Source organism: Telopea speciosissima, chromosome 2, assembly GCF_018873765.1.
Source record: "Telopea speciosissima isolate NSW1024214 ecotype Mountain lineage chromosome 2, Tspe_v1, whole genome shotgun sequence".
Lineage (NCBI taxonomy): Eukaryota > Viridiplantae > Streptophyta > Magnoliopsida > Proteales > Proteaceae > Telopea > Telopea speciosissima.
In genome coordinates this window covers 75,130,149-75,156,456 of record NC_057917.1, presented here as the reverse complement: position 1 = coordinate 75,156,456, position 26,308 = coordinate 75,130,149, and the positions used below count along the sequence as shown (strand labels likewise).

Sequence of the window (26,308 nt, the reverse complement as noted above, 5' to 3'; positions counted from 1 at the left end):
TAGTGCTTCTTCCTTAACACAGATCCATTTACACAGACACTCCCCCAAAAACAGCCACAGAGAGAGAGAGAGAGAGAGAACCAAGTGTGGTTGTTGATGATGATGGATGGGGGTTTAAACCTATAATTATCTCTTTTACAACAACTCCCTTCCATTTTGTGCATCGCTTCAGTGCAGAGCTTTGGCAAAGAAGAAAAAGATAGTAATAAGAGAGAGAAATCCTTGTTTCCATCCTTATCTAGCTACACTACAGACTACACAACCTCTTAGTCTCCTTTACCGGGTAAGTATTCAAGCTAAACAGTGCAAGCTACAAAAACTGTGCCGTTTTTCCTCTCTGGGATGGATTAGTTCTCTTTTAGCATCAAACCCAATTCAGGCCTGAACTGGGTAACAGAAAATTAGTGATACAAAGCCTAATAGATATCATTTAATACTTTTTGATGCTCTTGTTTTTGCTTGTTTCAGCTTCACCACGGATTTCCCAAATCAAGCAACGGAGGACTCTCCCAGAAGGAAAATGGGAAGGGGAAAGATCGAGATCAAGCGTATTGAGAACACCACCAACCGGCAGGTCACCTTCTGCAAGCGCCGCAATGGTTTGCTCAAGAAGGCCTACGAATTGTCTGTCCTCTGCGATGCTGAGGTTGCCCTCATCGTCTTCTCCAGCCGTGGCCGCCTCTATGAATATGCCAACAACAGGTTTATTTACTCTCTCACTCTCTCTCTCTCTCTCTCTCACTCTCTTCATCTCTCTCCTCATCTATTCGACAGATGCTTTTCGCACACACACCCCCTTTGAGGTACTGAAGAATTTTGATTTTCTTCTTTTTTCTTCCGGGTCTTCTGTTTAGAGATCAAGGATTGATTTGGAAAGCAATATTGATGCTTTTATGTACAGAGTGATTCCTGCAATAGATATGAAAGGGGGGTTATTAAGCAATAACAACTTAATTCTTTTGTGCAGCTGAGGGGCGTGAAATCTTAGTTTGTTCTCTCTAGCTAACAAAGATTCACTTGTCTTTCTTCCTTCCCTTTTGTTTTTTTTCCAGTATTAGCTTATCTTCTTTATGCTTCTCTGTTGTGTTTTTCATCTGGGTAGCTAAATAGATCTGTTCTAATTAGATAGAAATAGTATTCTTATGGACATGTAGTTGAAGCAGCAGCAGCAGCAAGCATGGCTAGGAAGGGCTTACAAGTCCTTGCATCTCTCCATTGCTGTTCTCTTCTTTGCCATTTCCTCTCTTTTTCTTTGTTTATTCCTCCTGCACCCACCTCTCTCTCTCTCTCAGCCATCTTTGCATAAGAAAGCATGGTACAGCAAAGCTGTCACGCTCTTATTAGCCCACTTCTCACTCTCTTTGACACTTTCTTTAATTAAACGTCATTTCAGTTAAAGACTTTAATAAACAAACAAAATATAATCTTTGAAGAAAAAAGTGTTCTTTTTCTAATAAAATATGAAAGAACGAAGTAGGGTTCTCTTAAAACACCTCAGTAAAGCTTCTCCCCGCCAAGCGAAACCAGATTAGCATCATCGTTACTCTCTCTCTCCTTATGGGATTTTTTTAGATCATGGGTTTGAATTAGGTTTCAAGGAGATTAGGTTTTTTTTTTTTTTTTTGCGTCTTGTGTCTGTTTCCATAATTAAGAATCTTTGGTCATGTCACTCGATTTTTCAGTTCTTCTGACTAGAGTCATCACGATTCCTATCCTGGGTCTTTTTCCTATTTGTTTTTTGAGCTGAAATTTGATTCCCTATTTAAAAATTTCTTTCTTTGGTGTTTCTTCTTAGATTTCCTTACCCTAATAGCATCTCTCTCTCTCTCTCGGAAAGCTTATGAATCTCTGAAGCTGCTGACCCTAAAACAACAAATAACCTCTGAGAGAGAGAGAGAGTAGATGGGTTATCATTTCTGTAAAGCCGATTGAACTCACAGTCCATATTAGTTTCTTTTCTTTTTTTTTTTTGGTAAAAATATCTCAAATATATATTGGAGTCTTCAGAAACTTCACTCGGGGAAGAGCGTAAATGGGTTTACCCTAATCTATTAGTTCTTGAAGATAAACAATAAAGAAGAAGCAGAGAGAGAGAGAGAGAGAGAGATGAAAACTGAAAAGTAGGGGCTTGCAGGTTGTGGGGATGAGGGTCGACATAGTACGAAGACACGCAGCCAATGGGAATGCGTGGCTTTTTTGTGCATGGGGAGCAAGCAAAGCACAGCATTGGCTGCTGATCGGTCGACTATGATGTTTACAGTGTTGCAGAGATACGGAAGATAAGAACACAGATAGCCATTTAAAATAAAATAAAGAGATCAAAGACTACTGCAACAACCGAGACAGAAAAGGAGCAAACGCTCTCCTGTCCATGGCAGATTGGGGGGTTTGGGTTTTCTCGAGGTGGGTAATAGAGGGTCTTAGGAGACATTACACATCGTGTAATGAGTTGGGTTTACACGTTGCTGATATTTAGATGAGGGAGATCGCACATCCAATCATATTGTGGGATCTTGTGCCAGCTTGGCAGACACAACCAATCACTACTCGAGGAAATTAAGGTAACATTTCGTCTAGGAAAGCGGGTTTCTCCCCCTCCCCAGTAATTATCTTACTATTATTTTATGCAGTCACACTGAAACTGATACCTCTGACCCAATGAAGAACTGAGAACTCAGAACTGAGAAACCTCATTAATTTCATTTTCTTTCTGGTTCATTAATTTCCTATCTCGCTTCAGTATTTTAGTCTCAAAGTCGATACTGGCTAATCAAGTTCAAGTACATTTAACTGTCATTAAAAAAAAAAATGGGAGGGCGAAATATATAAAAGTTGAGTTCACATAAAAGTTCCTCTTCCACACAGAATACTGGGAAGATGTGAGAGATTGTATATCCTGGCCGTTAATCAAACTCCCATCTTTGGCATTGATAATGTTCATAAACTTGTTTTGTTGCAAGTTCATGGCTGTTTATTTTTTGTATTTTCTGTACATCTAGCAGATGTGTCTCTGCCCCCCCCCCCCCCCAAAACCCTAACCCTCCCTCTTAAAGGTAAGACATATAAAACATTCTGAGGGTTGTATTGCTCCTAATTTGGTCTGGGTTGTTTATCAGAAATCATAACATGTCAATCTTTGTTGGTTAAAACCTCAAAAGGTAACTTACTTTTTCAGTTTGGATTGATGACTCCTAACATGAAAATAGAGAAGTGAAAAGGTGGCTATTGGCAGAGTGCAAAAACTATTGGTTACTTTTCACACTTTTCATTTATTGTGTTTTTTTTATGGATAACTGATTTCCTGAAAGCAACCTCAAGGCAGGAAACATACTGTGGAAAATGTACAAACTCCGATGTGAAGGAAAGAAAAAATAAAACATCATATGCATAACAGAAGTAAAGCAAGATAGATCAAATACATGGACCAGGGTAGACTGACTCTCTCTTAACCCCTCTTTGGCTTGGTCATCTGCCAAGCTGTTGGCAGATTTAGATTTCCAATGAAATGAGTACTCCTAGAGGCACAATCAGGGTAGAGGCATTGCAAATTAGTTGTGTTATGCGCCCTCTTTTCTGGACAGCACAAAAGAGTCATATAGATAAACTAAGTGTAGTGGAGATGAGGATGTTGAGATGGATGTATGACAAAACTAGAAAGGACAAAGTAAGGAATGACCACATTAGAGCTGAGTTGGGAATAGCTCCGATTCATGATAAGCTATGAGAAAATCGTTTGATGTGGCATGGTCATATTCAACAGAGGTCTTGAGGTGCTCCGGTTCGGCGAAGTGATTTGATTCAGATTGAAAGATCTAAAAGAGTCAGAGGTAGGCCTAAAATAACCCTGAAGAGGTGGTGTGGAAGACATGCATAGCTTAGGCCTTCTACCATGTATGACTTCGAATAGAGTAGATTGGAGAGCAAGGATCCATGTAGTTGATCCCAAATAGTGATTTAAGAACAAAAATCAATAAACTAATTATACTAGTTCTAATCTAATCTAATAATAATAAATTATTTAATTAATAAAATCATATGTGTTTTAGTTCACAACTGGACTAGTATTGACCCATAAACAATTTAAAATTTACTAATAGTATCCTTTGCTCTCCTTGTAAAATGGGTGACCAACATCTAGTAGAAGCTCACTAGATTATCTTGCATACAAATTTAGCTCCACCATGCAGCTTCAAAAGATCATCATTGGTGAGATAGAGGCTATTTGGTTGGCTCCATATTTATCAGATGTAAAAGATAATAATAATAGCTACAGAGAGTACTGAGTTCCTTTATGGAACATGATACAGTTAGTTATTTATTTAGTAACTTGATTATAATGGTGTGGTAATTAGTTTAGGGGGTAGTCTCCTACTAAAGGTGTAATTCCTAATGTCTATATTAAAGAAATAATGTTGACTTAAGTATCTTTTATTTTAAAGTGGTAAGGATACATAAACTTGGTGACAAAGAAAATGCCTAGTGTTTGTGATGCAATTCATTTTGAGATTCCCTTAGCCTTATGCATGTGAATCAGTAACTTTTACTTCTAATTTTGTAAGGTTAGCTTCCTATTGAGGTGTTCTTGGCTGTTAACTACAAAGAATTGGTATAATGTAATATCTTGGAGTTAAAGGGATGCAGTTGTTAGAAACAAATTGACATAGGTCAATAGTAGTCGTGTTTCGTACACCATACTTCAAATTCTAACATTATTGGGTGCAAATAAAAGAGAGGTTACTTATTGTTTGTCACACTTAACTACATGATTTATTTGTTCATTGTATACCTCAAAGGCTCTCCAAGATATTTAACCCAGTATTAAGATTTGGAGAAGACAAGAAGAAAGGTTGAGAGACAAGAAGAAGAAGGACACAAGGATTTACTTGGTTCGGTGGTGAATCACCTACGTCCAAGGATTCTCTACTTGAGACAAGAATGTATTCACTTACCTTTCTTCACTTCTTACAATATTTAAATCCGTTCTTTCCATAACCGATGGATTTATTTTAGGAATAGGATTTGAATGAAATCCTTGATTTTGGTGAGAATAAAATCTTTGATTATAGAACTGATAATTAGGGGGAGACATAGGAGACATATCTGCTCTCTTTCCTTGGTATTTTGAATTATTTCCATTTAGGAAATTGGCATGTGTTTTGTGTGTAAGCTGAGCATTGGGAGAGGATAAGCCCTGACTTAGCACTGGCTCATTTTGAATCGTGGTTCTTCTTTGCACCACAGTTCCATGGTCTTGATGACCATGGACCGATTTGAAATCTTCCTGTGTCATAACACCCAGTTTGCATCTAGGGGAGTTGTGATTGTTGTTTTCGACTCCCACCTGATAATTTATGGATACCCAACATTTCTAACGTACTGCATACCATAAAACCTTTTCTATTTGTTCAGTCACATCCTTTACCAAACTAAACAAAGAGATGAATTACACTAATTCATATTTTATATATATGTATTGTATTACTCTGGTGTTTTCTGCACCTCATACTCTGGCATAATTTTTTTCCCCAAGTATATTACCGACTTTCTGGTTCTCCCTACTAATAAGCTTGTCATTGGCAGTGTTCATGCATTTCTAAACCATAAAATTTATCCTTGGCAATATTTAGTTTTTTCTCTGAGCACTTTATCCAGCCAAGTGATTGGGAATGCTTCTTCAAACTTTCGACTACTTATATGTGATGTTCAAGGGATTAGAAAATGGATAGAAATTCAAATTAAGCCCCTTTCATTCTCACACAAGCTCTATATATTTTAGGGTTCTGAAACCCAATTACCATAGCAAGCAAATACCACATTAATTAAGGGCAATTATGGAGATTGAATAGTTTAACAAATGTGGTGTAGTCCATAGCTCTAACTGGTTGCGGGTATTCTCTGAAAGAAAATTGTGTAGTTTGGGATACTTCAAATTGAATATTTTCTTGATGAAACAAACCCTCACTATTACAATATCAAAAACCTTGTAACCAATTTATAGAGAGAGAGAGAGAGAGAGAGAGAGAGAGAGAGAGAGAAGAGAAGGAGAAAAAAAACTGTCCAAAGAGGAGAGGACAGCCTACGGCCTACGGCAAGAATAGAATAACTTGCCGCAGGACAGCTCCCTCATATGTATATTATTGAATCATAAGATAAACAAAGTACAAAGGATAGAACTACCCCTGCACCCCACAACATTGTTCACGTGAACAGTGCCACAGGCCATAAGACCAATTTACCCTAAAAACTCAACACTCCACCTCCAGATGAAGCATATATATCACTCATGCTCAGCTTGTTACAACACTGACAAAAATTAGAAGCAAACAAGGATTTAGTGAACACATCAGCAAGCTGATCTGATGAAGAAACAAAAGAAGTCTCAATCAGTTTCTTCAATACTACACTCCGAACAAAGTGGCAATCCACTTTCAAAATGCTTGCTCTGATACCATGTTACAATATCAAAAAACTTGTGACCAGATTAGAGAGAGACAAGAGAAGAAGGAGAAACAAAGCTGTCTAGAGAGGAGAGGACAGCCTGCGACAAGAATATAATAACTTGCCGCATATATATATAGATATTATTGAATCATAAGATATACAAAGTACAAAGGACAGAACTACCTCTGTACCCCCACAACACTGTTCATGTCAACAGTGTCAGAGGCTAAAAGACCAATTTACCCTGGAAACTCAACACTCACAAAAAGCTTGAGTACTAAGGCTGCACAACAAGGGAGGAAGGGAGAAACAAGTTCATTCAGAGGTTTATCCCATAGTAAAAGCAGTGTCTTTCTCAAATGTTCTAATAAATCATCCTTCAAGAAGCTTGGCTCTGAGCCGTTGGAATTGACTCAACTCTAGAGTACAATTTATAGGTGTTAATTCAGATATATGTATCTACCTATGAAAACCTGAAAATGAATTTTGCAGTGTGGATTTAACTATTTTTTGGTGCTGGGGGAGTTGTTAATTGGTAACTTATTTTATGAAAAAGAAGTCAACTTTTTTTTCCTCCCTAGAAAAATATTTTTTTCTGTTCGTTAATTCATTTATAAGCTCAAAGTTTATACCACTTTCTTGCATTACAATTTCGTTCCTTCTTGACTGAACTAATTTCTTACTACAATAGACATAAGTGCATACTTGTACATACAATAAACTATCATGTCTAGTCTTCTGATTGCCTTGGTTAAGTACTTCAGTGACAAAAAGGACTCTTTGAAAGCAACAACTAAGAAATGAATGAACCTAGCTAATGATTATGTGCTTAATCAATAAGTTTTTTAGCTAATTTTCTTCAACATTCTTCTCAAGACTAATCTAATTTTCTTCTTACACTTGTAAAACATTATCAATTTGTTTTTGGTTTTGATTTATGAATGATATATTTTCAAGTCCTTATTCTTGATTGATCTTCAGGGTATTAAATTATGTTTTCACCGTACAAATCAGTCAATCATACCAAGCTTGAGAGTTTTAACTTTTCTTAATAGAGACTCTTCTGTATTCATTTTTTATTACTAATGGTTAAAATTATTGATAAGTTTTCTCAAAATCAGATTTAGAATACTCTCTGTGGCTTGTCATACAAGCATTTGTCATGTGACTATTACCTACGGCTCTTACATTATTACAAAATATGCAATAAAATACTAGTTAAAGATTGCTCTTGTAAGGTCAAAATACTGAAAATCAGAATTTCTGAGAAACATTATGGATGTTTGAATTGAGTAGAAGTAGATTCTCCTAAGAAAACTTAAATGTAATATTCATAAAATATCATAAAGCAATATGCATCAAATGAAAATTCTTAAATGTAACAATAGTAAGGAATTGGATTGACTATAGAGGCAGCTCTATGCTGTCAACAGGTGACTTTTTTTTTTTTTTTTGATAGATCATATCAATTTATTCAAAAGAAGAGAAACTGTACAAATACAAACCTACCCTAAAAGGGCTGGAGACAAACCAATCAAAGGGAGATATATCCTAATGAAGCACCAAGCTATGGAAGTCATAGGTAACATAGAGACTCCATGCCTGTCTGCAGCAGTTTCTCAATTCTATAAAATTGACTGATAATTTTAATGTGCTTGGATTATACATACCTGAGGAAACCTAGAACATGAGCATTTGGAAGGCCCTTAACACCATTTAATCTGTAAATGCAAAGTAATTATGAGCAGGCAGTCACCTAAGCTATGAAACCCTCAACTTCGGTAGTTCATAAAACTTGACTTTCCACCAACAGGACTGAGCTTGGATTCTCCTGTAAAACCTCAGATTATGAATTTGTTGTGGTAATGGTTTATGTTTTTTTTTTTTTTTTTTTTTTTTTGGTGGGGGGGGGGGGTGCGGGGTGGGGGTATTATCTGAAAAGAATTGTAGCTACCAGATGTTTTCTTTATGTTATGCCCTACAGGCCTGTATAGCTTGAAGTGTCTCCCCTCCCACCAACCTCAGAAAGAAATTTCTTTCTAAATAATGCAGTAATTGCACTTTGGTATTTACTTAAATGATTTTTTCACTGTTTTAGTTATTGTCTTATGAGTTAGGTTTTTAGCACATTTGTTAAGAGAGGTTCTAATTCAACTTATAAATAAATTTCAAGCAATTAGAAGGTAAGCATGTGTAAAAACCCTTGGTTCCGTTTGACTAAGTTATCATATTAGAAACATGCCTTACAAGATGTGATTTGAATGATTTATTATTTGTACCATTTTTTAAGGTGAGAGATGTGTTTTAGACATGAGGGTAGGAGACTTAGGGTCTGGTTGTTTAATAATCCTAGTTCAATTGATAGTTCCATTGGGAACTACTCATGAAAAGTTTTTAAAAATAAAAATCCATGGGATTTTTAAGACAATGCACACCAACTCCATCAATCAGTTGTGTAATCATACTAGGGTTTACAAAGTTCAATTAGCCTAAGAATGAAATTATGGAGTTGAAGCCATTTTATTTGCCTATAATTGGTCAAAATGTTGACTGAAGGAACTTCCTGCAGTTACAATGGATATATCTTTGTTGAAGTCTGTTATTTCAGTAAAAAATTCTTGTTGAAAGTGAAATATGTTTTTGAAGCAAAAATAAAAAAAGATAAAAGATAAATTAAGCATAAGTGATGGACAAAATGTTACTTAAGCATCAAGGGAAAATTAATTTAAAATAAGTGCTTTGGACTCGTATGAATGATTAATGTAAGTATAACTAAAAGAATATAACCTAAAAAATTTGTTGTTTCTTTATTTGACTTCCCTTCTTTAATCCTCTAAAGATTATGGGGGTAGAGATTACAAACTACATTGTAAAAAGATGGGAGTTAATTTGTTAAGTCAATTAATCAGTTTCTTGTTTTCTTCTTTGTTATTGATAAGAATAAAGTAAATTGCTTTATTTGCAAATGAGATAATTGTAGCTTTGTACCCTATGATAGGTCTAAATTATATTAGTATCTGAAGGTAATTAAAAGTACATTATGATGTGTTATGTGTATGGGGCTAGTATCTAATAATTTTCTTTTGGTCTTGAAGTTTCTTCAACTGTTGAAATACTATCTTTTTTTCTTCCCAAAAAAAAATTATGCTTTCATTTACCATTCTTAAGATATTGAATGCCTCACTCTATTACTAGCTTTTGAATAATGATTTTGACAGCTTGATTTATAAATCTTTTGTTGGTAACAGAATAAGGTTTTTATTATTAAAAGTACAAGCACGTTGTACAAGCAGGGAAAAGTATTCTCATTGAACAAGTACACACACATTTATGCAAAAGTACACACACATATATGCCAAAGTGTGACTTTATAGAGTTTACAAAAAAAAAAAAAAAAAGTGTGTGACTTTATAGATTCCTTTTTTTTGTGGTGGAAATTAGAGCAGAGAGAGCATTAGGACCCAAATTTGTGGCGTTTTGTTATCTTACTAATAGCACATGTCATCTAGATGACTCATCCAAAGCTATCACACAACGTGAGTGAGAAATCCAATTTAATATTTTACACTTACTTTTATGGGAAAAGATCTATAAGTGGAGGGAAAATGAGCAGAAACCCTGATAAAGTGGATGGACATCATCGTTGTTCCTTAACTGAAGTATATACAACTTCTCATAGAATAACTCATACAATGAGTCACGCCTCTCAATTCAAAACTACATGTGCCGTATCTACTTGTGCTCACAGAGATTCATGTTTCACCATCTGTCCTCTTTTAACTGTTGAATTAATGACTGCTTCACCAAATATTTTATTTCCTTTTGAGGATATATATAACATTCAAAGCTTTATGATAAGATACTGAATAGGAAGTCATTTATAAATTTCACAAAGAAGTTCTGAGGATTTATTTGCATGAAGAAATGTTGCTGATGAATGTTTCTATAACTTAAAATTTGATGAAATTTTTTCAGTTGGTTATTGTCCCTTCCTTTCATATGAAGATGACTAAATAGATGATGATGTAATTGATAACTCAGGTTTCTTGTAGCCCTTTTTATTATTTTTGCATTATGACTAATTTTTTAGGCTTCCTAAACCATTCCAATAGTCTATTGGGCAATTTTCTTAACATTCTGACTAGAAACGGACCCCATAAAAATGCAGGAAAAAAAAACCCCACCATCTTACTATATTGAAGTATAATATTACAAGCCTGCATGCATTTATGCATCAGTTCATGTAGTTGCACTCTTAACACACAAGGGAAGACACTCATCAGTGCATTGTTGTAGTCTTCAAAATCTTACTAGCTACTTTCTTTTTTAGTACTTTTCTTTGTTTTGCCTATTTTCATTGTGGTAAAACAATTATTGTTTGCAGCCGGAAAATGGCCAATTTTCTCTTTCGTTAGGGAATTAGTTTTCTAGGCTAAGACAAATTATATATATTTTTGCATCTTTCCTTTTGTAGCAGTTATACTAACTCAAAATGAAAACAATTGGCAATACAAACTAGAGAACAATACATGACAATGCCATAAAGGCATTTTAATCCACCTACTAACCCTATGGTGAGATAGACCCAACACTCATTGTTGGGGTATGATGGCCATTGAGGGGGGTGAATCAGTGGACTCTAAAAGCCTTCCTTCAACTGGTTCTTTTGCCAAATCACCAGTTGAACCAGTTGATGTCCCTCACACTCGGTCATAGTAAACCACTATTGCGTAGAGCTGCTATGTTACTGCTAGAAGTCCATCATTGTTGCTCAGAGGTGGCTCACTTTATCATTGTGTTGCTGACACTACCTCACACAGGTACTTACTACTGTATGCTAACCCTCAACCAATCACATACAATTGTATGCACATCCGCACTGCAACAACCAAGTGGCCAGGGCTACTACATTGTGCACACCCACTCTACATACATAGTACTTCAATATACAATATAAGCACACACCATAGTACACAGGATATACATGCTTCGACAAATTACTTACGTGCATGGAGTAATGATTACACTGACCTCAACATCTATTCATCACTATTTTCTCACTACATCCATAGCCAAGGGACGTATCCGTAGTTTCTACCCTTGAATACAAAGGCAAGGTCTTCACCGTTTACCTAGAATATTTCTAAGAGGCTGCACCTACGACAAAGTTATTTAGGTAGCAATAACTACGAAGGAACACCTATCTCTGTGTCCAGCACCCACTAAACACAAATTACAAACAAAATGGGCTTATAGATGATGCCCTACAATTTTGCAAATCTAATCTAGGTATTTCAACATAATACAACCTACCTATTATACATGTGGGTGCAAGAATATAAATAAAAGGATTATGTGATAGAGATCCTTATAACCCTTGCATACAAATCAAATCTTGGTACTAAGAGAGACTCCTGTGTGGTTGTGGAATCTCTGTGAAGGCTTCCTTGGTAGTGGAATCCTTCTTTTCCTTCTTTCCTTCTCTTGCTCTCTTTTCTTCTCCTTTCTAGGGTTTTCTCCTTTTTTTTTTTTTTTTTTTTCTTGAGAGACTCCTGTGTGGCTGTGGAATCTCTGTGAAGACTTCTTTGGTAGTGGAATCCTTCTCTTCTTCTCTCCCTCTCTTATATTTTCCCTACTAGGGCTTTCTCCTTCTTCTTTTCTTGCAAGAACTCTTCAATAAAGTCTTTGTTAGATATATGGCCAGAATACCGTGGGGGTATTCTGGACCTCTTTTCTTTGTTATTTTATTAAGTGGTTTAGTCCCACATTGCTCATGTACATAATTTTATTCTTTTATTACTCTTATAAATAAAGATGTGCTTGGGGTGAATAAATCATCCAAGCCTTTCCCTAATTTTAAATCTCTCTACATGGTATCGGCTGATTTCGAATTAGGGACCAACCCCATCAATTTTTTTTTCCCTTCTCTCTCCTCCATCGTTTTCCTCCTTCTCCCTCCTTGTTTCTCCTTTGTTCTCCTTTTTTCCTAAGGGCAGCACTACAAGAGGTGGTCGTATGACTTAGGTGCTGCCCCTCCCAACCTCTTTTATGTTTTTTCCATGATCAATCCCTGTTCGATAGCTGGACTCTACTGCGGTTTGAAGTCTTCAAGTTTTTTAGAAGATCAGCCCCTACCATTATTGCAGGCTGTTCTTCCCTTATTGGAGCTTCTTCACACCCTTTCCAAAGATCTATTCAATATATATTCTCCTTCATTGAAGACCTCCACTCCCAATCAATCTCCATCTTCGTGGTTTTCCAAAACCACGACAATTGTCGACTTTGGGTGTGGGGCGCTTGTTGCTTCTACACTTTGGCTCTACTACTCGCAGGGCTGGTTCTACACTTTCAAGGACACACTTCGCGCAATTTGGGCCTTCACAGTTCAGATTTGAAGACCTCTCTAAGATCGATATATCATCATAGGTGTTTGTTCCAAAACCCCGACATCCATCGATCTTGGGTGCTTCTGCCTATTGGACCTATATTTCTGCGAGTTATTTTCTCCATTATACAGGTCAATCGACTTCATTCTTTGCTATTTACCTGCAGCTTTTATCCCTCTCTTGTCCCTTTATCGATCTCCACAATTCAGGGTTTTTTTCCAAAACCCTGTCAATTTCGATATAGGGTTCTTCATCACATTGTCTACGATTTTTGGGGTTAGTTCACCTTCACTTGAAGACATTATTGGACTTCTTTCGGCAAGATGGGTGACTCTCACGATTCTTGACTACTTGAGATCAGCCACCTACCGATGGTCACCACAAGACCGACTACCACGACTTCACACCAAATCCTATTAAACTTGATGGCTCGAATTACCTTTTATGGTCCAGTGTCGCCTCTTTTGCCATTCTTGGCCGTGGGTCTCACCAGCCATATTAATGGCACTAGTGTTCAACCCATCGCCCCGGGCCCCTGCTCAGACAGGTGGCTTGCTAATAATGGTGTTCTCATGTCCTACTTAATTGGTTCAATGACTACAGATTTGCGGCGATAACTTTCTTCTTCTAGACACATTTGCACGATTTGGGGTCTGCTTGCAAGGAAACCTACGGGCAGCTTGGCAATGATGCCCGTGTATATGAACTTAGCGTAAGGTCCTCCATACCACTCAAGGTGAACTTTCGGTTTCAAGTACTATGCTACTCTCACGCATGCATGGCGCAATTAGACCACTTTTCGACTTCCACCCGTCTACGATTCTTTGATATTGCTTCCTATAAGAAGCATGTGGACAAGATCGGGGTCTATGATTTTTGGTCGCTTGAATGTGCGAAATGATCCAATTCGTGTTCAAGTGTTGGGCCATAAGCCTTTTCCCACACTCGAACAATCTTATGCATTGGTTTCATCTCGAGGAGCACCGTAGGGCTGCCATGTTGCACCCGCCTATTCGATAGATCGCCTCAAGGCCGCCCCGACCCCTTCTCGCACCTAGTGTGCACTTCTTCTTTGGTGATTCTACTACGAGGATCGTTGTTTGTGAGCACCTGTCACAAACCCTATCACACCAAAGAGAAGTGCTGAAACTTCATGGGAAACCGGCTGATTTTGAAGCTAAACGAGCCGCCAAGACAAAGATAAAGACAAAGACCAAGGCCCATCGACCGAGATCACATTACACGCCCTTACTACTACGACACTGGTCTATCCCAGGATGATCTGAGCCCTCCTACGTATGCTCAGACTTCCCATGCCTCTACTACATCGCCCACGCCAATTCCTCGCCTCCTTCAGGTTCACACTTTGCCCTGGTCAGTATTCCATTTGTAGGTCATTGTGCTTCGTGGCTTCCCATCCTTGGATCATAGATTCTGGGGCCACGATCATATGACCGTTCCTCTAGTCTCGTTTCACGATATTCTCCCACTTCTCGGGAAAGATAAGGTCAAAGTGGCCGATGGGTCCCTTTCTTCAATATCCGAAAAGGACTCATCAACTCGCACTTCCTCTCTTCCCTTATCTTCTGTTTTACATATTCCTAATTTTACTACTAACCTTCTTTCCATTAGTAGTATTACTCGTGATCTTAACTGCAAAGTCATTTTTTTCCATCTCATTGTGTGTTTCGGATCCGGACTGCGGAAGACGATTGGATTGGGTAGAGTGCATGGTGGCTTGTACCTTCTTGATGACGGTCGCTTCTCTCCACCACCATTGCCTTCTCCGCTGCATCGGACCTCCTTGGTCTCTTCTGAACTTTACCAGTGGCACTCTCGGTTAGGTCACCCCCTTTAGGAATTTTAGCTCATTTATTTCCTAGTTTGGTCACCCTACATACTAAGGATGACTTTTTTGTGAGGCTTGTGTTCGGCCAAACAGACACGTTCAACATATCCTATTTCAAATAAAAGGAGTTCTTCTTGTTTTAATTTGGTACATTCCGATGTTTGGGGCCCTAGTCGCAAGCCCTCTATTTCGGTCATCATTGGTTTGTCTCTTTTATTGATTGTCATTCTCGAACACTTGGGTATATCTTTTGCACACTAAAAATCGTGGTTTTCTCATGTTTTCAGCATTTTCATAAGATGATTCAAACTCGTTCCAGGCTACTCTCCAAATATTGAGAAGTGATAATGGAACCGAATTTATCAATCCCAATTTCAAAAATATTTGGCTGATCATGGCATTATTCACCAAACTAGTTGTGTTGATACCCCGCCTGCAGAATGGTGTGGCGGAGAGAAAAAATCGCCATTTGTTGGAAATGGCCCGGCTTTGATGTTTGCGAGGAATGTTCCTTCTCAATATTGGGGGATGCGGTTCTCCGCCGCCTATCTCATTAATAGGCTCCTTCTCGGGTTCTTAATTCCCTACCCCCTCCGATATTTCTTCGGGCCATTCCTCCTTTATTGTCCCTCCCAAAGTATTTGGGTGTGTGTGTTATGCTAGGGATACCGGATCTCCAGGCAAGCTTGAGCCTCGTGGGCTCCGTTGTATTTTCTTGGGTTATTCTCCAACCCAAAGGTTATAAGTGTTACCATCCTCCTTCCCGTCGTACCTTGGTGAGTATGGATGTTGTTTTCCATGAGACCCTTTCTTATTATTCTTCACCACCTCTTCAAGGGGAGAGTTCTAGTGAAGATGTGCCCTTTGAGATTCCTCCACTAGAGGTTCCTCTCGGTTTTTGTCCGACCTCCTTTGATGGCACCCACGACTCACGCCTGAGGCTCCTTTGATGATGCCCAACCTCCTTTGGATGATGTCCAACCTCCTCCTTGTTCCTCCCTCACCTAATGGGAATCCTTTACGGGGGAGACCATAGAAAATAGTGTTGTTAATGTTCCTATTCGGGGGAGCTCGACTCCACCAGAGAACTATTGGTGAATTTGAAAGAGAATTGACAATTCCAACATACTCACCTACACAAGGGGCGAACCAACGAGAGGGCGGTTGCAATCCACTTTAGCACCAATACCCATCCAATTGCCGGCTCCGATCCGGATCCTCCATCTCCTGGTAATCCCTCTTCTTCCGACCTACCTATTGCTCACCGCAGGTACTAGGACTTGTACTTTACATCCCATATCTCGTGTTGTTTCTTATAGTTCTCTTTCTCCATCTTTTCGTGCTTTTGTATCTTCTCTTTCTTCCTGTTTCGATTCCTAAAACTTGGCGGGAAGCATCTACGAGATGGAAAGTGGAAGGCGACAATGTTGGAAGAAATGAGAGCACTACATAAAAATAATACATGGGAGCTTGTGACTCTTCCTCAGGAAAGAAACCAGTTGGATGTAGATGGGTCTTCGTGGTCAAACGGAAGGTGATGGTTCCGTGGATCGATATAAGGCACGTCCGGTTGCAAAGGGTTCACTCAAACTTATGGAGTTGACTATCGGAGACCTTTGCACCATGTGGCGAAGCTCAACACTGTCGGTGCTATTATCCTGTCTTGTAAATCTTGGGTGGGATCTTCACGATTAGATGTAAAGAATGCCTTCCTCCATGGGGAGCTTGAGGAGGAGGTATATATGGACATTCCACCAGGCTTCTCGATGACAGACCAAGGGCAAGGTCTCGTAGATCAAGCGTGCACTTTATGGGCAAACAGATCACCTAGGGCATGGTTTGGCGATTTCACAAGGCTATGATTTCAAGCAGGTTATAGGCGAGTAATGCTGATCACACTTTGTTTATCGACGAGTTGGTGACAAGGTAACTCTTCTCATAGTCTATGTGGATGATATTGTGGTCACTGTAATGATGGTGATGCTATCGGGATTTGAAGCTCCTCCTTGGCCGTGAGTTTGAGGTCAAAGATCTTGGTCCTCCGAAATATTTTCTAGGGATAGAAGTTGCTCGCTCTTCAAAGGGCATCTTTCTTTCTCAAAGGAAATATGTTCTTGATCTATTAGATGAAACAGGGCTGCTAGGCTGTCATCCTTCGATACTCCTATGGAAGCTACTACAAAACTTAGGGAGAAAGAGGGTGAGCCTGTTGACAAGGGTGTTTATCGGTTAGTGGGCAAGCTAATCTACCTTTCTCACACACGACCGACATTGCGTTCTTGTGAGTTTGGTGAGCCGTTCATGCATGATCCCTATTCCTCTCATATGGATGCAATCATCGTATTTTGAGGTATTTGAAGTCCTGCTCCAGAAAGGGAATCCTTCTATCTCCCACGGGTCACCTTAAGATTGAAGCCTATACTGATGCCGATTGGGCGGTTCTCTGACAGAAATCTATCTCTGATCTCTTGTTCCTTTGTTGGTGGGAACCTTGTCACCCGGCGTAGCAAGAAGCGAATGTTGTGGCCAGGTCCATCTTGGCCAAGCCGAGTTTCGTGCGATGGCCCAAGGAATTTGTGAACACGTGGCTTAAAGGATTATTACGAGGATATCGGTGTTGTGTCCATCTTCCCATGATGCTTTATTGTGACAATAAAGCAGCCATTAGCATTGCTCATAACCCCGTCGGCATGATCGTACTAAACACGTGGAGGTTGACCGACATTTCATCAAGGAGAAACTTGAGGCCGGCCTCATTTGTGTTCCTTTTGTGAAGTCTCTTGATCAACTGGCTGATGTGTTCACTAAGGGACCGAGTAGCAAGCTGTTTCATCCTATCTTAGTCAAGTTGGGCATGCATGATATATATGCTCCAACCCGAGGGGAGTGTTAGATATATGGCGGAATACCGTGGGGTATTCTGGACCTCTTTTCTTTGTTATTTTATTAAGTGGTTTAGTCCCACATTGCTCATGTACATAATTTTATTCTTTTATTACTCTTATAAATAAAGATGTGCTTGGGGTGAATAAATCATCCAAGCCTTTCCCTAATTTTAAATCTCTCTACAGTCTTGATGCTCACCAACCTATTAATGCCCTTCAATGAATCTTGGCAACAACCAAGAGTAGTGGTTGGAGTTGAGTTGATGCACAAACCCTAGCTTCTCTCTCCTCTTTTTCCCTTTCTTTTCTTCTCTTTTCTCCCCTTAGGGTTTCTCCAATTTGGCTTTGAAGAGAATAATGAAAATGAACCCCAAAAGTCCCTTCCATAACCCCACTCAAACCCTATCATGTGGGTCATTTTACTGGAACTAGTGAGTCGTTGATGATCTGACGAATTAGTTGATGATCCGAATCGTTCCGGTTGCTACCGGGAGGTAAAAGACTGCAATCACTGATAGATCCAGCAAACCAGCTGATGAACCAGCGAGCTGGTTGATGATTCATATCGATCAGTTGGGCATTTGGATGGCCTCTGAAACACACCTTTGGCTACTTAAACTTTTGTATCTCCCTCGTCTGAACTCCAAATGACCCAATTTCAGTGGCGTTGGAAAGAAGACTTGAAGTAATACATTTCATATGAGACATTTAACCTAGGTGGAGTGAAAGGTTCCCAAAAATTGACTTGAAACCTAACTAAAGTGCAACCACTGTTGTCTTCAACTATGGTGTCATGCCTGAAGATCATGCCATAACTTCCCACTCCGAAATAGGATTTATTTATTTGAATTTTCGTGGAAATCTAACTCAGAGATCTTCACATCTCATGTTTTGAGTTCCTCTAGATTATGACTAGAAGACATAAAAAATTCCATGAACCTGTTGCACCACTCCAAATGGTCTAACTGCCATGCCCATGTGGCCTCTTGTGCCTTGGCTGCCATCAAGACATACATGTCGAGTACTGTACTGTACTGTACTGTCTGCACTGCAACTGTACTGTCTGCACTGCCAAGCAACTATATGCCACTACCAACTCTGCTAGAACAACTTGTCGAGTCAACATGGGAAGTTGCATGTGCATTGTCCCCAATACTGCCACATATTTCCAACTACTAAATAACACTGTAGTATATTGCCACTTGCCATCATACACTGCTACATGTGTCCAGAACCCTTTGAATCACTATCATACTGCCTCATGTCCTATACTCACTGCAACTATACTGTCCGCACTGCCAAGAAACTATATGCCACAGCCAGCTCTGCTAGAACAATTGTGATCTTTGTCACTCTAGTACATTGGTTGTACACCTCTATACTCACAACTGCCATCTGTACTACTGCTCTATTGATTGTATTACACTAAGATGCACTGTGTTGACAACAACCAACACACATACACTACAACAATGACAACCATGCACTAACACTCATGACATCCCTCTCCATATACTTCTCACCATGATGCTCATGGAATAACAAATTTCTCATTTTATCTTAGTCTTCCAATGTTTTTCTCTACATGTTTAAGCGTGTCTCGGTTCTACATTGTCTTGAGTTTGATTGTTGTAATTTTTCAATTGTTGCAAAAATTTATGAGGTTACATGCCATGATGGATGCAGTGTCAAAACAACAATCGAAAGGTACAAAAAGGCTTGTGCAGCTTCATCCAACTCTGGTTCTACTTCAGAAGCTGATGCTCAGGTAAAATTCTTTTATAAAACTTTCCAATAAATCCTTGCAATGATCAGCTGAGTGTATCATAATATTTGCAATCAAGAGGAAAATGGAATACATTTTTGTGTGCTCTTGTAGCAGTCAAAAGACTTCATGTTGAGAAACTTAAATTTTTAAAAAAAAAATTGTACTTGAAAGCACCATGACAAATGCTGTTGATTTCGTTTTGCTTTGCTCTCTTGGCTTTGGTTTTGTGATTATCCTCTGACAAAATGGAATGTGAGATAAAGAGTTTCATAGAAAGATATTTGATGGTTTGTTTTGTATTAGTACCTAAGCTCTAAGGCTGATCAGCTCTCTCTTTCTCTCTCTCTCTCTCTCTCTCCCCATACAGACACACACTCACAAACGCATGCACGCAGGCCAGAGGTTGAACAGATGCACTTTAGATATTACTCCCGTAGTGTTCCTCTATCAATAATAAGCAACATGATAAGAACATATCAACAAACTTACGCTGGATGGGAATTATTGGCACTGGGAAAATGGTGAGAAATATTTAAATGCTAATATTGTTGAAATAAACTCAGTTATTACACATAAACCCATTACAGATCTCAAGGAGTTTTAGAAATGAATTGAAATGAAATAAGACCATGACTATTATTATATATGATCATAGAAACACAAATTTCATTCATTTATATTTGTTGAAATGTACAACTGTAATTGATTCTTTACAATTCACCAAAAAATATTTTGCTTCTTTACAAGAAGCCCCAAGATCAAACATGAACTCAAATTGGAAGCAAAAGACTCACTTGAAATTCCGAAAAAAAAAAATCCTTGGTTTCCAAAGCCAAATAAGGTTGAGAAATAATGTCAACAAAGATTCTGGGCAAAGATCACAAGTAGTCTTCAAAAGTCTTTTTGTTCGTTTGCTTTCACAAAACCAAGAAAACATCATATCAATATCTCTCCTTATGTACTATTCATAGTCAGTGTCCACTTAATCAATGATTCAATTTCTCTCTTCAAAAGATCCTGCTTCTCTCTCTCTCTCTCTCTCTCTCTCTGGATCACCATTTAGCCATCATTGGCTTCTTTCACCCTAGGAAAAAATAAGTATTCCACTAAGTTTAAAGGTTTTGCTCAAAATTTTGGCTGTTTCACGAATTTAATCAGATTTAAAGCCTAGAGAAACAGAAATATTTTGACAATTGTGATAGATTTTGATAGGAATTTCAAACATCTTCAGACAATATGTTGCCAAAGCAATATACTTTCTTAGGATAATTTTTGACAAATAGTTCTACAAAAAGATCAATTCATTTTCACAATTGATTAAATTCAAATTCCTTTATTGACCTACACATAAGGTCCTATGTTCTGCCCAAACACCATAGACAAGAGCTGATATTAGAAAGCATCCATTTATCTTAAAATATCCTAAGTTAATGGTTCATTAGTGTTTTTCTTTTCTATTTCTGAAGTCTTTGAGAATAAAAATTTGTTGTTGATACAGAACCACGTAAAAAACCAACGAGAAAAAATAGAAGATAATATGGCTTCAGATAAGCAGAACTATCAAAATTCACTTTTATTCCTATCTTTATATCAACATTCTTCTTTCTCCCCACCTCTTCTATGGTGGTGTATTGTTATTTCACTTCAACCATGGACCTTTTTCTGCTTTTCTGTTCCAAAAAATCCATTATATAAATATTAAGGTTATTTCTTTAATTAATCGGATCCCTTCTCTGACCTGACCCATTATTGGCATTTAGAAAAATTTCTTCTTTGTTCTGCACATTTCATAGTATTTTGTTTTTATTTTAAATTTACTTCCCTACAAGGATCCAAAACTGCAGTTTATGTTTTTTGTTATGGCACTCTTTAAAATGTTACCATGTATTATATGCAAAGGAAACTTTTTATTAAAAGCCCCTACATTAGTCTGAGTTGATGTTGATGGAAGTGTCCATTCTTGTTAGAATTCTACCTGATTTTCATTCTATTTTTGGTTGGTTTATCCTACCATTTCTATGTAGACTATTTGCTATTTTTCGAATTGTTCAGATACACCCCATTGTCATGAGGAAGGGCTTCGCTAACATCATAGAATATGTGAGGCAGAACACTTACAACCCAATAGGAATATGTCATATGGGATTCTTTTGCATTGGGAAGCATGTAAAATGGAGAGGATAAAAAATAAATACTATTTTTCTGACTGATGATTGAGCTGTAAGGCTTTTGAGGCTCACATAATCTGTGAGATTAGTGTTTTCAGGTGGGGAATCCAAATCCTAGAGAGGGAGACTTTGTAGTTGAAAGAAACCCTGTACAGTGCCCATTCTTCCCCACTTCAAATACGTTGACGTGTATTTACAAGTCCAAAAGACAAAAAAAAAATATATCTATCTATCTATTTATCTATATATATATATAGTTTTACCTGAATGTACTTCTGCTAAGACATTAAAGATCAGGTTGATTTGGGTATCACATCTGGTTATTTCCTTTGTAAGTATGCTAAACTGAAACTATTTAACTTCCTCATAAAAGGGATCAGTTGGTTCAACCAATGTCTAATGGATGGGGGTCTTATTCTTCATAAAACTGCCCCGCAGTTCTATGGAATCATGCATTTCCCCTCCTGAATACCTCATATGCCTAGATTCTTAATTACAGCAATGTGTTTTATCAGCTAGAATACTGACCTCAATCCCATATCAATCCAGAACCATATAACTTCACAATTGATCACCTGATTGCCCCTAGAATCCCCTTCCACGTTCAAGTTAGCTCCTTTTCAATATGGTTTCACCCATTTAGCCTTAGGGCATGCATTTAGCTGGAAGATATCTATTGTAAAGCAGCACCCTTTTTTTTTGCCTGAAATTGCTTTTTCATTTGGAAAGTTTTACCTCTCAATTGCTCCTGCATCCACATGGTAGTTCTTATTATAACTCTATACGCCCCAGATATGATTATCAGGCGTGGTGGATCTCATGTTCAATGCCTACATGGTGCATCATACTTTTCACACTTCTTGAAGAAATAAAATGCAACATACCTAATAATGCATTTTTTTGGCTCTATATCTATTACAACTGTTTATCCCAAAAGCTCAAACTGATGTAAAAGCCACAACAAGATACGTAATTTGGAGTATCTTTGTACTGATTCTTATCCTACCTGCAAATTTTCTTTTTTAAATGATGTACATCTGATATCACTGTTTATCACTGTTTTATTCACATTATTTTCAGTTCTACCAGCAAGAAGCCTCCAAACTACGCCAACAGATCGTATATCTACAGAACAATCAAAGGTAATTTTATTTGTTCTATTAAAAAGATAATTCTCTGATGCTTGAAAGGTCAGAGATCTGGTTAACAATATCATTTCAGGCAATTGATGGGAGAAGCTCTTAGCTCTATGAGTGTTAAGGAGCTCAAGCAGCTGGAGACCAGACTTGAAAAAGGCATTAACAGAATCCGATCAAAGAAGGTATTGCTTTGTGATAACCATATTGAGATCTCTTTCAGATTTTATTCATGAAAAACATTTTTTTTAATATTTCTTCCTTAGATCATATGTCTTAACTAGCTTGTTTGATATCTGCCAGAACGAGTTGTTGTTTGCAGAAATCGAGTACATGCAGAAAAGGGTAAAGTTATCCTATTTCACATACTTGAATCCATGCTTCTCTTTAAAGTTAATAAAAATATGTTAAGACTACATGACCAAAACCCAATTGATTTAGATTTCCTACAGGAACATTTTTCAACTGGTCATATTCAGATTTACTTTCTTTAATATTTTACTTTGAAAGATAAGTTGTTGATCATGTATTTATGCAGGAGATTGACTTGCAAAATGATAACATGTATCTTCGAGCTAAGGTCACTATTGTTTTCTTCCATTAAAGCAACAATATATATATTTCTTGAAGTTTGTGATTGTAACATAATAGGAGCTTTTTGGATGGTTAGATAGCTGAGAACGAGAGAGCTCAACAAATGGGTGTGATGCCAACATCTGAATATGAAAGCATGCCTCCCCAACTGGCATTTGATAACAGAAACTTCCTCCAAGTAAACCTAATGCAGCCCACCCACCATTACTCCCGTCAGGAGCCAACTGCCCTCCAGCTAGGGTAACATTCTCTACCAACTTCTTGATGGATCTTTCGTTTTAGACTTTAACTTTCCTGTAGTGTTCTTGACAATATCTGTGCTCATTTAACTGTGCATGAGTATGAACTCATCACTGTGCAAGAAAGTTGGAAGATGATATTCAATTTGCAGAGTGAACACCACCAAAAAAATATGTTATTTATGTTAAGTAATAAGTATATAAAAACAACGCTACCTGGGCGCATGCGGTGCGCTGCCCCTGAGCCCAGACACAGGGGCATGTGAAATGACCGCCACGCTCCCACAAAGACAGAAAACCCCAGGGGTGTGACAGTCATTTTGTGAGCCACTGTCTGGGCGTAGGAGCAGCAACCCGCACGGCGCCCAGGTAGTGTCAGATAAAAGTCACTGTAGTTTTCTACATTTGCAAAGCATGTAAATAAACTCCATATACACAGACATGAAACACATAATCACTTTTTAAGCCAATTAAAACACATAATCAGGCCTTAGACAGACAACTCTAGATCTCAAGGTCAGATCTTGGACTCCGTCACTTCTGATGTGTGCTCCAAAGTCTCCATCAGGCCGTGTATCTCCTCCGCAAGGAATCATCATGTAGTGTCTGCTTGGAACTTATTTTTAGAACTTAGTCTGATGCCTAGATCTTCTCTTTGAATTGGGTTGTGCATCTTTCCCTGTATTTCAGCTATTGCTTGTATTTCCCCCGGTCCCCCACTACCCACCCACCCAATTCTATTCTTTTCCCCTTTGGGACTGGATGTTCTTCGCGTTTCTTGCATATATGCCAATTCATCCCAAAAAAAAAGACTATTTGAGTAGGAAATCTAATAAGAGTGTTAATTACCATCAAATCAAGTTTGAAAAGATCAAGATGTTTGACCACAAATTCTGGTAAATCAAACCATGTTACTGAAAAACCTTTAGACTAAAGGTTTGGGTACATGTTAACTTGCATTTCTCTGATCATTCTATTTCTTTCTACTCTGTATGCAGTTAAAATGCTTGAAGACAAATATTTCTGGTGCTGGATCCTTAGCTCCTTTCTTCCTTTCTTTCATGTTAGGAGAATCAGTGAAGCTACAGGTATCTGAAAATGCCAAGAACCGGGTGGCCCAAATGGGGGTCTTAGCATTTTCTATGTAGGTGGTCATAAGACTTATAATCCTGTAATGTTAGAGAAGGATTTATTTTGAACTTAAGTGTATTTGTTGTACCAAAAATTCCCTAATACCTCTTGGATACTTAATTTCTTGCTCTGGTATTATCTCCCTTTTTCTTTTGCTTATAATTTCTGTAATGTGTTTGCATTTGCCACATCTCTTTTCGTTATACAGTAGGTTTTGTCATACATTACTCGAAGCTACCTTCAATAGTTTAGGTAAATAATTCTGTTTTCAAGTGCTCCCAAGCAAGGCTAGGAAATTAAAAAAAAAAAAAAGAGATTTAAAATGATTCATCAGTAAGAAAAATAGAATCAAGTAAAGCTTGGAAGAGGCTAAAGGTTATAAAATAAAATGAACTATTGAGAAATATTCATAACAGTTCACCATCTGGATCGTGATAGTCTTTAAGAATACTGAATTTTAATGTAGATTAAGATTCATCATTAATTCTAAGAAATCTTACCATTAACAAGTCAAGTTTTCTTATTTTCTATCTTTTCATAGTTTAGTATCGTACTGATTAAGTGAGGAAGGGCAAATCTCAATGCCTCTCTCTGCCTTCCCAAGACCCTTGTTTATCGTCTCTCAAATATTCCCCCTCTCAACGGTCTCTTTCCCTTCCCAAAACCCCCCCCCCCAACATCTCTCTCTTCCTCATGTCCTAATTATTTGAACTTTAGTTTGAAATGGAGATAGTCTGATTTTCACATACTTTGGTTGCGCTTGTAAGCCCCATTGATAGTTTGAGGTCCTCTAGTTGTGAGTGTGAGTCCCTCACTTGGCTGAATAACTCCCCAAGAAATCCCAAAGTTAATTGATCCTCACTTAACTTTGAATTAAGTGATCCTACTTGACCATTGTTATCATGTACTATTCTTTATTTTTTTGAGTTTATTTTTAATCCTCCCCTTTTGAGCTATATCAAATGGGTATCATCAACAAATTCTAATTCTTGTGTATGATCTAAAAATGGACCCAAAAAAATCAAGAAACCACAAAGACCCCAAATTTCCTTGAGTTAAGTGGTCCTCTTTAACCATTGTTATTATGTATTTTTCTTTAGGGAGAATGTTTTTTGTGCCGTCGCGCAGGCTGCGCCCAGGCACATGGACCTGCCACTCAGGGGCAGGGTGGTCATTGCACCCACCCCCATGTGCCTGGGCGCAGCCTGCGGCATAGAGAATAGCGCCCCTTTTATTTATTTCCTAGTTTATTTTCATTATTTTCCTTTTAAACTATATCCATTTGGTATCATATCAACAAAAGTTGGAAAAAAAAAAAAATTCAACCCACAAGTTCTGGTTCTTATGGTAAGTTAAACGTACTCTGACAATGGAGAGAGAAGGCTTTCAGAGTGGTCGAACTTTACGTCACTATTAATATCGTTATGAGAATCACCTTTTATCAATCACATGTTAGGCACCATCACATAAGGTTGCAACGCATCAGATTGGGCCTGGCTTTATAGAATCCTAGTCTAACCCTAAGTCCCTTTAGTTGGGCTCAAGCCCGACCCGATCCTGACTCAAGACCAGAAAAATCCACCCTAACCCGCCCTCAGGGTTGGGCCGGACTGGCCCTGATTGACCCTGATCTTGGGGAGGGGGAAGGAAATACATGGACTGGAATGGATCGGGGAGGAAATTATCAATTTTACGTAAAATAACACTGTAA

The 26,308-nt window shown here is 38.1% G+C and overlaps 1 protein-coding gene across 2 annotated transcripts; it reads left to right on the top strand.

The window, feature by feature from the left end:
- The first annotated feature begins 77 nt into the window (after window positions 1-77).
- On the top strand, window positions 78-24,759 carry LOC122649607 (agamous-like MADS-box protein MADS1). 2 transcript variants are annotated; one of them, XM_043842822.1, is made up of 9 exons: window positions 78-283; window positions 469-702; window positions 19,248-19,329; window positions 22,578-22,639; window positions 22,719-22,818; window positions 22,937-22,978; window positions 23,172-23,213; window positions 23,304-23,467; window positions 24,465-24,759. In XM_043842822.1, exons 2-9 carry the CDS (start codon window positions 521-523, stop codon window positions 24,466-24,468), a joined length of 678 nt encoding a protein of 225 aa, XP_043698757.1. In that variant the 5' UTR covers window positions 78-283; window positions 469-520; the 3' UTR covers window positions 24,469-24,759. The 2 variants fall into 2 exon arrangements, with proteins under 2 accessions (XP_043698757.1, XP_043698758.1); XM_043842823.1 differs by lacking the exons at window positions 78-283; window positions 469-702 and adding an exon at window positions 2,131-2,279.
- The last annotated feature ends 1,549 nt before the right edge of the window (window positions 24,760-26,308 follow it).